The 14921-nt window shown below is 42.2% G+C and overlaps 2 protein-coding genes, 2 long non-coding RNA genes and 1 pseudogene across 4 annotated transcripts; 3 read left to right on the top strand and 2 right to left on the bottom strand.

Annotated features, from left to right (window-relative positions):
• Positions 1–3721, top strand: part of LOC117753407 — a 7185-nt pseudogene extending 3464 nt beyond the window's left edge.
• An 841-nt stretch (positions 3722–4562) lies between these two features.
• Positions 4563–12214, top strand: LOC117752795. The gene is made up of 2 exons (XR_004612141.1): positions 4563–4715; positions 12057–12214. It is a non-coding gene; the product is annotated as an uncharacterized LOC117752795 (long non-coding RNA).
• On the bottom strand, positions 4744–13950 carry LOC117752780 (fructose-bisphosphate aldolase A-like). The gene is given in 8 exon segments (XM_034570401.1): positions 4744–5115; positions 12454–12653; positions 12790–12919; positions 12921–13049; positions 13217–13377; positions 13472–13738; positions 13837–13887; positions 13890–13950. Coding segments are annotated over 8 exon segments (1089 nt in total). The 5' UTR covers positions 13948–13950; the 3' UTR covers positions 4744–5022.
• Positions 5605–9155, bottom strand: LOC117752794. Its single transcript, XR_004612140.1, has 3 exons — positions 9146–9155; positions 5843–5897; positions 5605–5748 (listed from the first exon to the last, which is right to left on the bottom strand). It is a non-coding gene; the product is annotated as an uncharacterized LOC117752794 (long non-coding RNA).
• On the top strand, positions 7051–11610 carry zgc:123217 (uncharacterized protein LOC641414 homolog). Its single transcript, XM_034570403.1, is given in 7 exon segments — positions 7051–7120; positions 7689–7848; positions 9118–9386; positions 10501–10643; positions 11325–11334; positions 11337–11357; positions 11360–11610. Coding segments are annotated over 7 exon segments (795 nt in total). The 5' UTR covers positions 7051–7065; the 3' UTR covers positions 11497–11610.
• Positions 13951–14921: the final 971 nt, after the last annotated feature.

Raw genomic sequence — 14921 nt, forward strand, 5'->3', positions numbered from 1 at the left:
AAATAGTATGTACATATCTATAACGAAATTCTCATGGTCTTACAATCTTTGATTTTCTGGTCAGTACACTATTTATATTCTATGCTGCAAATAAGCAACATATATATTTTTATTTAAAAATGTGTCTACTTTTGTACAAATGAGGAAGTGAAATACCCTGATACACCAGCAGCCTAATTCTGATACAACCTTTAACTGCAACCTGTCGATGACTTCATCAGCTTGTGTAATTAATTCATCGCAAACCGGATGCAAAAACAGGATCTATCATATGTAACCCGAAAACTATCACACTTTCCATTATACTGCAATTCTGCATTGCAAACTGAAAATATATTTTAAACCTGTTAACATGTCGCTCCTGTGCCGTTTATATAATTATAAACCTTTCATAGCACGATTAAAATGCTTTTCACAGGTTGAAAATGAAAAATGTAAGCCCCTCACACAGCTTTAGAGTACATATACAACAATAAAAAATGTACAGATCAGATAAGAGTTAAAACAAGATAAAATAAAATATTATTAAATTATTAAAATAGTCGATAAAACAAAAAGGTGGACTGGATGCCAATTCCAGAGAAAGTATCTGTGTCTGTAATGAATGTTTCCACCTTAACATTGCAGTAAATACTGAAAAAAAATGATTCAAACCGCCAGGGTTTGTGATGTCACAAACCAAATAAACCAATCATGTCAACCTCTGGGTGGGGCTCAGTGGCTAGAAAGGGCTCAGACGAGAGTGTGACTCAAGCCGAACCTGACAGAGCCCGAGAGAAAACCAACCGAGCCAAAACAGAGCCTGAATCAGTTTTTTGTTCCCAAACCGGAACCATGCCCAATGTTGTCAGCGATGACAGGAACACGAAGTGTAAAATAACAAGTAGATAGCACAAACGTGTCAGGTCCAAACCAGGTATCCACACTCTAGCTCCTCCACAGGTAGGTGCAGGGCCATAATATCATATTCATAGATCCCAGACATGAAATGAGGACGGAGGCGAGTTATTTAAAATACGTTGGTGGAATCAAATCAATTGTTGGAAACATACAGATCTTCTTGAAATGATTTAGGAGAATGAGTACATGGGCAGATGTGTTGATATGAGACTTTTCCATCCACAATTTAATTCATGTTTTTCTAAATGTAGAAACCAAACTGATAGATGGATTCTCTACTTCGGAAGAGAGACTCAACGTGGACCTAATGTTAATGAGGTGAGCCGCAAAGTTACCCAAGTCATCATCCATCCCAACTACAAACGACATGATGTTCAACAATGACGCTGCCCTGATGAAGCTCAGCAGCCCTGTCACTTTCAGCAACTACATCAGACCCATCTGCCTGCAAGTAATACCAGCGAGTTCTTCAACTCCACCCTCTGCTGGGCCACTGATGGGGCAAACTTAAGAGAAATGGTGAGGATCCTTTCAGGTTGTATAGTTGGATGCAGAGAGAGCATCCAGACCATATTTCTGTCGGGATATTCTGTCACTTTTATTTTAATCCCAGACCAATTTTAAAGGTTCAGTGTGTAAGATTTAGGTGAAAGGGATTCTACTGGGGGAAATTTTATATAAAATACTCCTAGTGATGTTTCCACTTGTGTGATTCATCTACATAGTACGAATTGGTTGTTTTCTTTACCCGAGAATGGGCCCTTTATATTTTAATACTTTATATTTACATCGGGAGTGGGGTCCCCTCTTTACAGTAGCCCAGGCAGGACAAACAAAACACCTTTTGAGTTTTTATGACAACTGAAAGTTGCCACAGTTTCTCTTTCATGTTTGGAAGGGGAGGGTGAGGTGAGGGGTATTCAACTGCAACATGCAACTTCACCACTAGATGTCACTAAATTATACACACTGAACCATTAAGCAAATATTTATTTAAGTAGCTGCCATTTTTGAAAATCTTTTTTTCCCCCTCTTTCTATTTAAGTCTTGCTTCATTGTTAGTTCTCCATCCGTCTTCATCCATTCCTTAATGGTGCAGGAACGACTGTACATGTATAATCACAAGGCTGAGGCCCCATTCGAATCTGTATTATCATCCATCTTGAAAGATCCAATCACAAGTGGTCAGCTAGTTTGTCTGTATACTGACATTAATCTGCATCCTGAAAGTGTCTCCTGTGACCACTAGTGACCACTAGTCAGGTGGGACTGAATGAATCAATGAGCTGCTGAAGAAAAGATTGTATCCATTTAAAAATGAAAGAAAATCACTGTTTGATATTGAGAAGTAAAGAAATACTTTTGAATTATTGTAAAACTGTAGCGGGTCAGAGGATGTCAGCTGAGTTGACGTCATATGTGGCCACATGCGTCCACGACCACCTTTCGGATGCCGTCTAAGTGATCGAATCTCAGAAGGCAATTAAGTACATATTTGGTTGTGTTTGCTCATGTACTTAGCGTCGACCACTTGTCATCGGATCACAGAGGAGAGATTGTCTGATTATTGATAAATAATACATTTGCAAGACTGAAACTTGAGGATGATGGAGTGATTATATTCTCTCTCCTGCAGAGACTTTGCCACCTACTATGAAACTTCAGGAGGTGATGGTCCCTGTCATTGGAAATAAGAAGTGCAGCTGCTCTTACCAAGAAGAAATAAACATCACTAACCAAATGATTTGTGCTGGGGAAGAGAACAAAGGAGCGTGTCAGGTAACAACAGAGGATAAATATGAGGTGTACCGACTATTTGCTCAGGTTCATCAGTTAAGCTGATTATATCACAGGCCACAGGACACAGAGACATGAGTGAACAAATAAACCTCACACAATATTATACAACAACCTCAATTCTGTGGAAGCTTTTATTTCTACTGACAGTAAAAGCTTCTCTAAGAAGTACTACCAATTATTCACTTATACTGAAAATAATTACTTATCCATCAATCAATTATCATTTGAAGGTCACAGGGGGAAGCAGGATCTAATCCCAGCTGACATTGATTGAGAAGCGGGCTACAGCCTGGACAGGTCGCCAGTGTATCACAAAGACAAAGACATCCACACCTATAATTCAGGGTCTTACCTCCAAACTGCATGTCTTTCGGACCGTGGGAGGAAGAAACAATACCTGGAGAAAACCCACATCAACACGGGAAAAACATGCAAACTCCACAAAGAAATACCCAGGGATTTGAACTGGCAATCTTTTTGATAATTACTCAACAGCACAATACTAATGATAATAATAACTGATGATTACCACCCTGCCTAGATTGTTCTTTGGAGTTTCTTAAATCACTCAGAGCCATATATTCATACATAAAGTTAAAATAGTTGTATCTGTCACCATGATGAAGCTGTAGAGCATCACAAGCCTTAAACATGTAAACATATTAACATTGAAACATATAGTGTATTATATTATTGTCAGTGAGGCTAAGCTAAGCTACTCCAGTCTTACATGTTCCTTGGAAGTGTCCACTAACTGCTATGGTGTGTCTTTTAAGGGGGACTCTGGTGGACCTTTGCAGTGCAAACAAGGCTCAAAGTGGGTCCAGGCTGGCATTACCAGTTTCGGACTACCTTGTGCCCTTTGGGTTTCCCTGAGGTCTATGGCCGAGTGTCTGAGTTCCAGGACTGGATCAGACAACAAGTGGCAGGAGCCAGTGTTGGATTGTGACATACACCCTCCAATGGCACCGACCAAGACAGCAGCTTTGTGTGTCGCTCAAATGAAGCTGCGCCCTCCACATCATCAAATGAAACCACACCCTCCTCCTCATCAACCTTGACAGCGGTGCTTTGTGTTTGTTATAAGCCCAGGGATAGTGTTCCTGCAGCTCATTTAGCTCAATAGCAAAGTTTTGCAAAACAACTTGGTTGAATGCACTTATTGTAAGTCGCTTTGGATAAAAGCGTCAGCTAAATGAAATGTAAAAGTAACTTCTTTGGTGCTTCTCTTTGAATTCATTTGATAAAGTTCTACATTCTACTTACATACAACCTCATGGGTGTTTGCAGTAGAGATGTTTGATCAAATTGTCGCCTAGGACAAAGTGTTTGGGGGATAAATCAATGGGAAATCCAACATTGAGTCACTTAGTGGTTGTGGGCCTCTTTGACTTCTACAAGTCATAGAGGCAATAAATGCCTGTAATGCATAGTCTGTTAATAAAGTTACATTTATTAGGATCTAATCCTTGTTGGAATAGTTGATGGTTTAGAAGATTGAAAGAGAGATCTCAGGTCTGAGAAGCTTTCTAAATAATAAGTGTTGCAGTTGATTCTACATAACTCTGTGTCAATCATGGGAAGGAGGTGCTGATTTTTTTTTATCTCCGACAGTTTCCATTTTATTTGTAAAGATAAATCATGACTTCTAAGGGTTAAAGGAATAAACAGCTCAGTAGAGCTATAAGAGACCTGGGGTTGTTCTTGATAAATGTTGTTGAATGATGAATGACATGTGTAAAATACATTTTGAGTAGCCTCCTTGTACGGATGAGCTCACGATATTGACCTCTACATAGAAGTCGCTATGTAGTGAAGTAGGGGGGAGGGGGTGAGTGAGTGAGAGGGTGATTTCGGACACATCTTATCTTGTCAAGCAACGCAAGCTTCTCCTCACAACACTTCCTTTCCAGCTTTCATTGTGTCGGTTGAAAAGCATGCGTTTGTGAACTGTACCATTGAGATTGAAGCGGGACACTTTTTTATTTTAGCATAAGGCTGCAACATATCAAAAGGTGAAGAAAGTGGGTCAGAGGCAGCACGTCGGGGGAAATGCTTTATTCCTTAGCACTGTTGTAAATTACGCACTGCACTTGGTGGAATCAGACAAAGGAAAGAAAAGCACAAGTTGTGTAAAAACAGTGTAGGAATCTTTCTCCTGAAAAAAGGTGTTTAAAAATAGAAGGTAAGGGAATGGACGCAGAACAATTTGCCAGAATCTCCTGGCACAGCAACAGCACAGCTTTCTACTGTAACGGCATGGCCACTTCTATGGTGATGTGATATTGATGGGAAGGAGGTGGAAAAGGTGAGTGTCCTTGCTTAATAAACATGGTTTTCTACGAACAGGGACTCTCCACCGGCGGTGCTGCCTCCAGAGGTAACGTATTTACCCTGGCAGGCCAGGCTGTTAGCCTGTAAGAATAAAAAGGACAGTATTATTGAATGCACAATACAGGACTGAAGGTTGATTGTAATAATCGATACAGTTCTCTGAATAAAAATCTACTGCAGCCCTGTATAGTGACATACTTTAATACAGTTAAGTGCACTGACTCATACCAGAGCTCTCTTGATCAGCTCTTCCAGGCCTTTCCATTCTCCTTCTTGCCACCCCAAGCTTTGAGGGCAGAGGCCTGCAGGGCGCGGCCATATGAGAAGGTCAGGGCCCAGGGCCTGTGCAGAGGACACTGGTTCATGGCGTTCAGGTTGATGGAGGCTTCCTCCTCACTCTGTCCACCAGACAGGAAGGTAATGCCTGCACAGGAAGATGACAAAAGTTGAGCAAGACACTTTTCTAGAAATTTGAGTGAACGATGAAGGACTGAATGTTATTTTAAAGTCTGAGCTCGCCATGAGATTTCAGCTTGTGTTTGTTGTGTCTTACCATCTGGCAGATGCTGGCATAGCGGACCAGGACATTAGGGTTCTCGAAGATGGCCACTTTGGAGGGAGAGTAGGGGGTGATCTTCAGCACACAGTGCCATTTGGCAAAGTCAGCACCATCCTTCTTGTACTGGGCGCAGCGTTCATACAATCCATCAAGTCCTGTGAAAGAGGAAGAGGACAGAGCGGATCAGAGAGATGCTGCGAGATACTGATAGATTTTTCTTTTTGTGAATAAATCTTTTCTTTCGCTCACCCTGGGTGGTTGTCTCGCCGTTGGTTCCAGCCAGGGGGACAACGCCTTTGTTGACCTTGATGCCAACCACCATTTTCCTCTCTTTCATGTGCTGGGTGAAGAGTTGACCCTCGTCGGTCTTCTGGTACATGGTCTCATGGAAGAGAATGACGCCACCAATGCAGGGGGCGACGCGGTCGTCAGTGGTGAAGAGGAGCTGGCGGTACAGCCTCCACATTCTTTCTTTTCTTTCCTAAATGTAAATCAGTTAATTTACAATTAATTAATGTCATTATGTGTGTGACTGTCTTTTGTCAGTCTACAGTGCTTCTTGCCACCTACTAAATGTGCTTAATGATGTGGGCAGCCATGTCATAGGCTTAATTTTCATTTAAAATCAAATAAAATGTATCCTGTCGTTGTCGTTGAGGTGCACATAAAAAAATACACAAACTACAGCAAGAATAGACAATCTGTGAAAGAAAACAAAACAGCTGTGCATCATCTCAATCACATCCAAAATGAACACATGACCCATTTAAAGTCATACGATCACAAACTCGAAAGCTGTTCTGATGGATACAGAAATAACGTTCACCACGAAGCGGGACCAAGCCCCAACAAAGCAGAGGTATTGAGAAAATCAGGTTTGAGCAGTGTCACACACCCACTGTGACGAGGAAACAGTTTTTTCAAGAATCAAAAGGTCAAGAACTGTGATTGTCCTGCTGCAAAGAGTTTGTGTGTGTGTGTGTGTGTGTGTGTGTGTGTGTGTGTGTGTGTGTGTGTGTGTGTGTGTGTTGTGTGTGGTGTGTGTGTGGGGGGGGGGGGGGGGGGGGGGGGGGGGGGGGGGGGGGGGGGGGGGGGGGGGGGGGGGGGGGGGGGGGGGGGGGGGGGGGGGGGGGGGGGGGGGGGGGGGGGGGGGGGGGGGGGGGGGTGGGGGGGTCAGATGGTTGCGGCATCGCACTTCAGCCTTAGGAAGCTCACCTCTGCCTTTTGTCTGCGACACGTGGATCAGACCTCGACCCGCACAACAAAGACGCGGAGAGGAATGAGGAAACACAGTGTAGGATGCATGAGGCCGAAATACTTGCTAGAGACAATCAGTCCAATCACAAGGGTAATACAGGTCTACCCTGTTACTGTAGGGTGTGGTTATTGTGTAAAACATTACCTGCATAAGTTCACATGAGTAAATTAAAGACAGAGCGAGTCTGCTGGAGACGGACAGTGACAGATCAGATATGGCAGCTGGGACGATTCTGATACTTTGGATATGAATAGTCCTGTTGAATCAAGGTGAGTATGTAACTGAATGAGTAAGGAAGTAAGTTGTTTAGTTGGTTAGGTATTTAGTTATTTAGTTAGTTAGTTAGCTTGGATTCAACTTCATGTTCATTTGTGAGGACGTAGTTAATGGTGGTTAAAAACTGACTTGTATTATGTTGAAATAACTTTTACACTCAATGAAACGTTAATACAATGATGTGAATACAAAACACAGGGTTTCTCGCAGGACTGTTGTGTTGTGGGCTTGTAAACCACTGAGGATGTTGTCATTAACTGTTTCCAGGCCATCAAGCACGTCAACCTTGTAACGACCTGTATCACATTGAACATGTAATATTACACCATTAATATCCAATAGCAAACTGTACTGTGACTAAAACATTCAGGGATTCAGTACATCTCCATCTCTGACCTTGAATTTCTAAAGCTCAAGAAATAATTCCATAGTCATTTACTGATTTAAGTAACATGTCCATCTCTCTTTTCCACAGGGTCAAAGGCTCAGGGCAAGTACAGTTTCTTTCGTTCTGTGCAAATACTTAGAAGCATCTATGAATCGGTTTCTGTTCTCTGTCAGACTGTGGAGATGCACCTTTGAACACAAGGATAGTGGGCGGCAAGAATGCCACAGCCGGCTCGTGGCCCTGGCAGGTCAGCGTGCATCTTTCGTCTCACATCTGCGGAGGGACCCTCATCAGTGACCAGTGGGTGCTCACAGCTGCCCACTGCATCATAATGTAAGACAAACTCACACTGAACAAAACACAACAGAAAAACAGTCAAATTTCTCTTTCTTACGACAAAAGTTTCCTTTCTATGGCAGCAATGCGCATAAAGAAAAAAATTATATATGTACATATCTATAACGAAATTCTCATGGTCTTACAATCTTTGATTTTCTGGTCAGTACACTATTTATATTCTATGCTGCAAATAAGCAACATAAATATTTTTTATTTAAAAATGTGTCTACTTTTGTACAAATGAGGAAGTGAAATACCCTGATACACCAGCAGCCTAATTCTGATACAACCTTTTACTGCAACCTGTCGATGACTTCATCAGCTTGTGTAATTAATTCATCGCAAACCGGATGCAAAAACAGGATCTATCATATGTAACCCGAAAACTATCACACTTTCCATTATACTGCAATTCTGCATTGCAAACTGAAAATCTATTTTAAACCTGTTAACATGTCGCTCCTGTGTCGTTTATATAATTATAAACCTTTCATAGCACGATTAAAATGCTTTTCACAGGTTGAAAATGAAAAATGTAAGCCCCAAAAATATGGAGATCACACAGCTTTAGAGTACAAATACAACAATAAAAAATGTACAGATCATATAAGAGTTAAAACAAGATACAAATAAAATATTATTAAATTATTAAAATAGTCGATAAACAAAAAGGTGGACTGGATGCCAATTCCAGAGAAAGTATCTGTGTCTGTAATGAATGTTTCCACCTTAACATTGTAGTAAATAATGAAAAAAATATTCAAACCGCCAGGGTTTGTGATGTCACAAACCAAATAAACCAATCATGTCAACCTCTGGGTGGGGCTCAGTGGCTAGAAAGGGCTCAGACGAGAGTGTGACTCAAGCCGAACCTGACAGAGCCCGAGAGAAAACCAACCGAGCCAAAACAGAGCCTGAATCTGTTTTTTGTTCCCAAACTGGAACCATGCCCAATGTTGTCAGCGATGACAGGAACACGAAGTGTAAAATAACAAGTAGATAGCACAAACGTGTCAGGTCCAAACCAGGTATCCACACTCTAGCTCCTCCACAGGTAGGTGCAGGGCCATAATATCATATTCATAGATCCCAGACATGAAATGAGGACGGAGGCGAGTTATTTAAAATACGTTGGTGGAATCAAATCAATTGTTGGAAACATACAGATCTTCTTGAAATGATTTAGGAGAATGAGTACATGGGCAGATGGGTTGATATGAGACTTTTCCATCCACAATTTAATTCATGTTTTTCTAAATGTAGAAACCAAACTGATAGATGGACTCTCTACTTCGGAAGAGAGACTCAACGTGGACCTAATGTTAATGAGGTGAGCCGCAGAGTTACCCAAGTCATCATCCATCCCAACTACAACAACACGATGCTCAACAATGACGCTGCCCTGATGAAGCTCAGCAGCCCCGTCACTTTCAGCAACTACATCAGACCCATCTGCCTGGCAAGTAATACCAGCGAGTTCTTCAACTCCACCCTCTGCTGGGCCACTGGATGGGGCAAACTTAAGAGAAATGGTGAGGATCCTTTCAGGTTGTATAGTTGGATGCAGAGAGAGCATCCAGATCATATTTCTGTCGGGATATTCTGTCACTTTTATTTTAATCCCAGACCAAGTTTAAAGGTTCAGTGTGTAAGATTTAGGTGAAAGGGATCTATTGGTGGAAATTTTATATAAAATAATCCTAGTGATGTTTCCACTTGTGTGATTCATCTACATAGTATGAATTGTTGTTTTCTTTACCCGAGAATGGGCCCTTTATATTTTAATACTTTATATTTACATCGGGAGTGGGTCCCCTCTTTACAGTAGCCCAGGCTGGACAAACAAAACACCTTTTGAGTTTTTATGACAACTGAAAGTTGCCACAGTTTCTCTTTCATGTTTGGAAGGGGAGGGTGAGGTGAGGGGTATTCAACTGCAACATGCAACTTCACCACTAGATGTCACTAAATTATACACACTGAACCTTTAAGCAAATATTTATTTAAGTAGCTGCCATTTTTTAAATCTTTTTTTTTCCCCTCTTTCTATTTAAGTCTTGCTTCATTGTTAGTTCTCCATCCGTCTTCATCCATTCCTTAATGGTGCAGGAACGACTGTACATGTATAATCACAAGGCTGAGGCCCCATTCGAATCTGGTATTATCATCCATCTCGAAAGATCCAATCACAAGTGGTCAGCTAGTTTGTCTGTATACTGACATTAATCTGCATCCTGAAAGTGTCTCCTGTGACCACTAGTGACCACTAGTCAGGTGGGACTGAATGAATCAATGAGCTGCTGAAGAAAAGATTGTATCCATTTAAAAAATGAAAGAAATCACTGTTGATATTGAGAAGTAAAGAAATACTTTTGAATTATTGTAAAACTGTAGCGGGTCAGAGGATGTCAGCTGAGTTGACGTCATATGTGGCCACATGCGTCCACGACCACCTTTCGGATGCCGTCTAAGTGATCGAATCTCAGAAGGCAATTAAGTACATATTTGGTTGTGTTTGCTCATGTACTTAGCGTCGACCACTTGTCATCGGATCACAGAGGAGAGATTGTCTGATTATTGATAAATAATACATTTGCAAGACTGAAACTTGAGGATGATGGAGTGATTATATTCTCTCTCCTGCAGAGACTTTGCCACCTACTATGAAACTTCAGGAGGTGATGGTCCCTGTCATTGGAAATAAGAAGTGCAGCTGCTCTTACCAAGAAGAAATAAACATCACTAACCAAATGATTTGTGCTGGGGAAGAGAACAAAGGAGCGTGTCAGGTAACAACATAGGATAAATATGAGGTGTACCGACTATTTGCTCAGGTTCATCAGTTAAGCTGATTATATCACTGGCCACAGGACACAGAGACATGAGTTAACAAATAAACCTCACACAATATTATACAACAACCTCAATTCTGTGGAAGCTTTTATTTCTACTGACAGTAAAAGCTTCTCTAAGAAGTACTACCAATTATTCACTTATACTGAAAATAATTACTTATCCATCATACAATTATCATTTGAAGGTCACAGGGGGAAGCAGGATCTAATCCCAGCTGACATGATTGAGAAGCAGGCTACAGCCTGGACAGGTCGCCAGTGTATCACAAAACATGCAAACTCCACAAAGAAATACCCAGGGATTTGAACTGGCAACCTTTTTGATAATTACTCAACAGCACAATACTAATAATAATAACTGATGATTACCACCTTGCCTAGATTGTTCTTTGGAGTTTCTTAAATCACTCAGAGCCATATATTCACACATAAAGTTAAAATAGTTGTATCTGTCACCATGATGAAGCTGTAGAGCATCACAAGCCTTAACATGTAAACATATTAACATTGAAACATATAGTGTATTATATTATTGTCAGTGAGGCTAAGCTAAGCTACTCCAGTCTTACATGTTCCTTGGAAGTGTCCACTAACTGCTATGGTGTGTCTTTTAAGGGGGACTCTGGTGACCTTTGCAGTGCAAACAAGGCTCAAGTGGGTCCAGGCTGGCATTACCAGTTTCGGACTACCTTGTGCCCTTTTGGGTTTCCCTGAGGTCTATGGCCGAGTGTCTGAGTTCCAGGACTGGATCAGACAACAAGTGGCAGGAGCCAGTGTGGATTTGTGACATACACCTCCATGGCACCGACCAAGACAGCAGCTTGTGTGTCCCTCAGATGGAACTACACCCTCCTCATCATCAACCTTGACAGCGGTACTTGTGTTTGTTATAAGCCAAGCGACAGTGACATTGTAAGTCGCTTTGGATAAAAGCGTCAGCTAAATGAAATGTAAAAGTAACTTCTTTGGTGCTTCTCTTTTGAATTCATTTGATAAAGTTCTACATTCTACTTACATACAACCTCATGGTGGTTGCAGTAGAGTTTGTTTGATCAAATTGTCGCCTAGGACAAACTGTTTGGGGGATAAATCAATGGGAAATCAACATTGAGTCACTTAGTGGTTGTGGGCCTCTTGGACTTCTACAAGTCATAGAGGCCAATAAATGCCTGTAATGCATAGTCTGTTAATAAAGTTACATCATTAGATCTAATCCTTGTTGGAATAGTTGATGGTTTTAGAAGATTGAAAGAGAGATCTCAGGTCTGAGAAGCTTTCTAAATAATAAGTGTTTGCAGTTGATTCTACATAACTCTGCAGGTTATGTAAGCTGCAACATATCAAAAGGTGAAGAAAGTGGGTCAGAGGCAGCACGTCGGGGGAAATGCTTTATTCCTTAGCACTGTTGTAAATTACACACTGCACTTGATGGAATCAGACAAAGGAAAGAAAAGCACAAGTTGTGTAAAAACAGTGAAGGAATCTTTCTCCTGAAAAAAGATGTTAATAAGCATGGTTTTCTACGAACAGGGACTCTCCACCGGCGGTGCTGCCTCCAGAGGAAACGTATTTACCCTGGCAGGCCAGGCTGTTAGCCTGTAAGAATAAAAAGGACAGTATTATTGAATGCACAATACAGGACTGAAGGTTGATTTAAAAATCGATACAGTTCTCTGAATAAAAATCTACTGCAGCCCTATATAGTGACATACTTTAATACATTTTTAGTGCATTGGACTCATACCAGAGCTCTCTTGATCAACTCTTCCTGGCAGGCCTTTCCATTCTCCTTCTTGCCACCCCAAGCTTTGAGGGCAGAGGCCTGCAGGGCGCGACCATATGAGAAGGTCAGGATCCAGGGCCTGTGCAGAGGACACTGGTTCATGGCGTTCAGGTTGATGGAGGCTTCCTCCTCACTCTGTCCACCAGACAGGAAGGTAATGCCTGCACAGGAAGATGACAAGAGTTGAGCAAGACACTTCTCTATAAATTTGAGTGAATGTCACAAAGACTATTTGATGAAGGACTGAATGTTTTTTTAAAGTTTGTAGACAGACAATATTTTGTGCATCCAGCTCACCAGGAACTGCAGGGGGCACAGTGCGGCGCAGGGCAGTCACGGTTGCCATGGCAATCTCCTGGTTGCTGTACTTGTGGGAGCAGGAGTGTCCGGGGGTAACCATGTTGGGCTTGAGCAGGGTGCCCTCCAGGGTACACGTGGTGGTCGGACAAGGCCTTGTAGACGTCGGCAAGGACCTTCTCAGTGACGTACTGGGAGTGCTTCAGGTCGTGGTCACCATCAGGGAGAATCTCAGGCTCAATGATGGGGACGATGCCGTGCTGAGGAAGAAGAAGTCCAAATGATTATGTTGAGCAGAAAGCTGTGTGTTTTAAGAGATTTTATGAGATTTTCTTGTCATTTTAAAAGCTACCATAGGCTCTCAATAGGGCATTTTCTAGAGTCTGTGCTCGCCATGAGATTTCAGCTTGTGTTTGTTGTGTCTTACCATCTGGCAGATGCTGGCATAGCGGGCCAGGACATTAGCGTTCTCTAACATGGCCACTTTGGAGGGAGAGTAGGGGGTGATCTTCAGCACACAGCGCCATTTGGCAAAGTCAGCACCATCCTTCTTGTACTGGGCGCAGCGTTCATACAATCCATCAAGTCCTGTGAAAGAGGGAGAGGACAGAGTGGATCAGAGAGATGCTACGAGATACTGATCGATTTTTCTTTTTGTGTATAAATCTTTTCTTTCGCTCACCCTGGGTGGTTGTCTCGCCGTTGGTTCCAGCCAGGGGGACAACGCCTTTGTCGACCTTGATGCCAACCACCATTTTTCTGTCTTTCAGGTGCTGGGTGAAGAGTTTGCCCTCGTCGGTCTTCTGGTACATGGTCTCGTGGAAGAGAATGACGCCACCAATGCAGGGGGCGATGCGGTCGTCAGCGGTGAAGAGGAGCTGGCGGTACAGCCTCCTGTTCTCCTCAGTGTTCTCAGTATTGATGCTCTCGAAGCGCTTGGCTACGCTGCCTGGAGGTTGTAGAGACAGATGATGGCTTAGTCAGATGTGAACTGCACTGGCATGTTTGATTGTGCATTTACAATATATAAAGTAAATGGATTTTTACCAGTGGATTCGTCTGCGGCGAGGATTCCCTTGCCAGTAGCGACGATCCTGTAGCAATATCGCTGAGCTCCTTCTTCTGCTCAGGAGTGAGGAAAGGAAATGCGTGAGGCATCTTGACTCTGGCGAGGAAAGGATGAGATAATAAGGAATCATTTGGGAAAACAGATTTTTAAAATTACACAAAAGGGCAGAAGTTAACGGAAGTGGTGTAAATTAAGAGCCTGATCATAAAGTTTGACTTGTTCCTGCATCAAACCAGCAGGAGCTCTGACCATGTGGTTGCAGTTTTCACGGCTGTAACCACGGCCGTTACATTCGGCCCTTTGTGTGCTGCGGTTACACACTGTTCCCCAGACTCAAAATGAAGAAGCCAAAAAGGGATCCAGTGTCAGAGAGCCCCCCCGCCCTCCTTAGCCCCATCCTCCACGTATCTCACTACCCTTTTTGAAGTTATGACAAGCATGTGGTTGACCTATTCCATTTTCTTGTCTCTTATCCTTGACCTTTCTGTTCCCCTCCACCGCCCCTTCCCTCCTCATTCCTCCTCCCCCCTCTCAAACTCCACTATTAATAGGCCAGACTAAATATACACTGCAGAGGAATTATAACTGTGGGTCGGCAACAAGGAATTATGTAAAAGAGAATTGTGCAGCCTAACAGCCGTCATGGTTCAGGAACATGTGCTGCTCTACAGTAAGATTAGCGATTTGGCAACCAAATTTAGACATTTCTAGTAAACTAGTGAGTCACTACTGACCGGGATACATTGGAAACTATGCATCACATAAAGGAGCGAATAGCACCGCAGTCATCGCAGATAGTGAACTGTGTATAAGAATCAGCTACAACATCAAATTGAGTTTTAAATCACATTACTGATGGTTTTCATGTAAATATACATCTATCAACCACAAAATTAACACGACTCACTGGTTTTAAAGTCGATGTACGTGAAAATACAATTGACTGAGGTAGAGTGCAAGTGAAGCAAGGTATTAGTTGTATTATTGAAAGCACAGAGATATTTCAGTCAGTCAAAGATAAGTAAGATGACATTTGTCTGTGGATTAAATGTGACGTTCATAT

Source organism: Hippoglossus hippoglossus, chromosome 19 (assembly GCF_009819705.1).
Source record: "Hippoglossus hippoglossus isolate fHipHip1 chromosome 19, fHipHip1.pri, whole genome shotgun sequence".
Taxonomy (NCBI): Eukaryota; Metazoa; Chordata; class Actinopteri; order Pleuronectiformes; family Pleuronectidae; genus Hippoglossus; species Hippoglossus hippoglossus.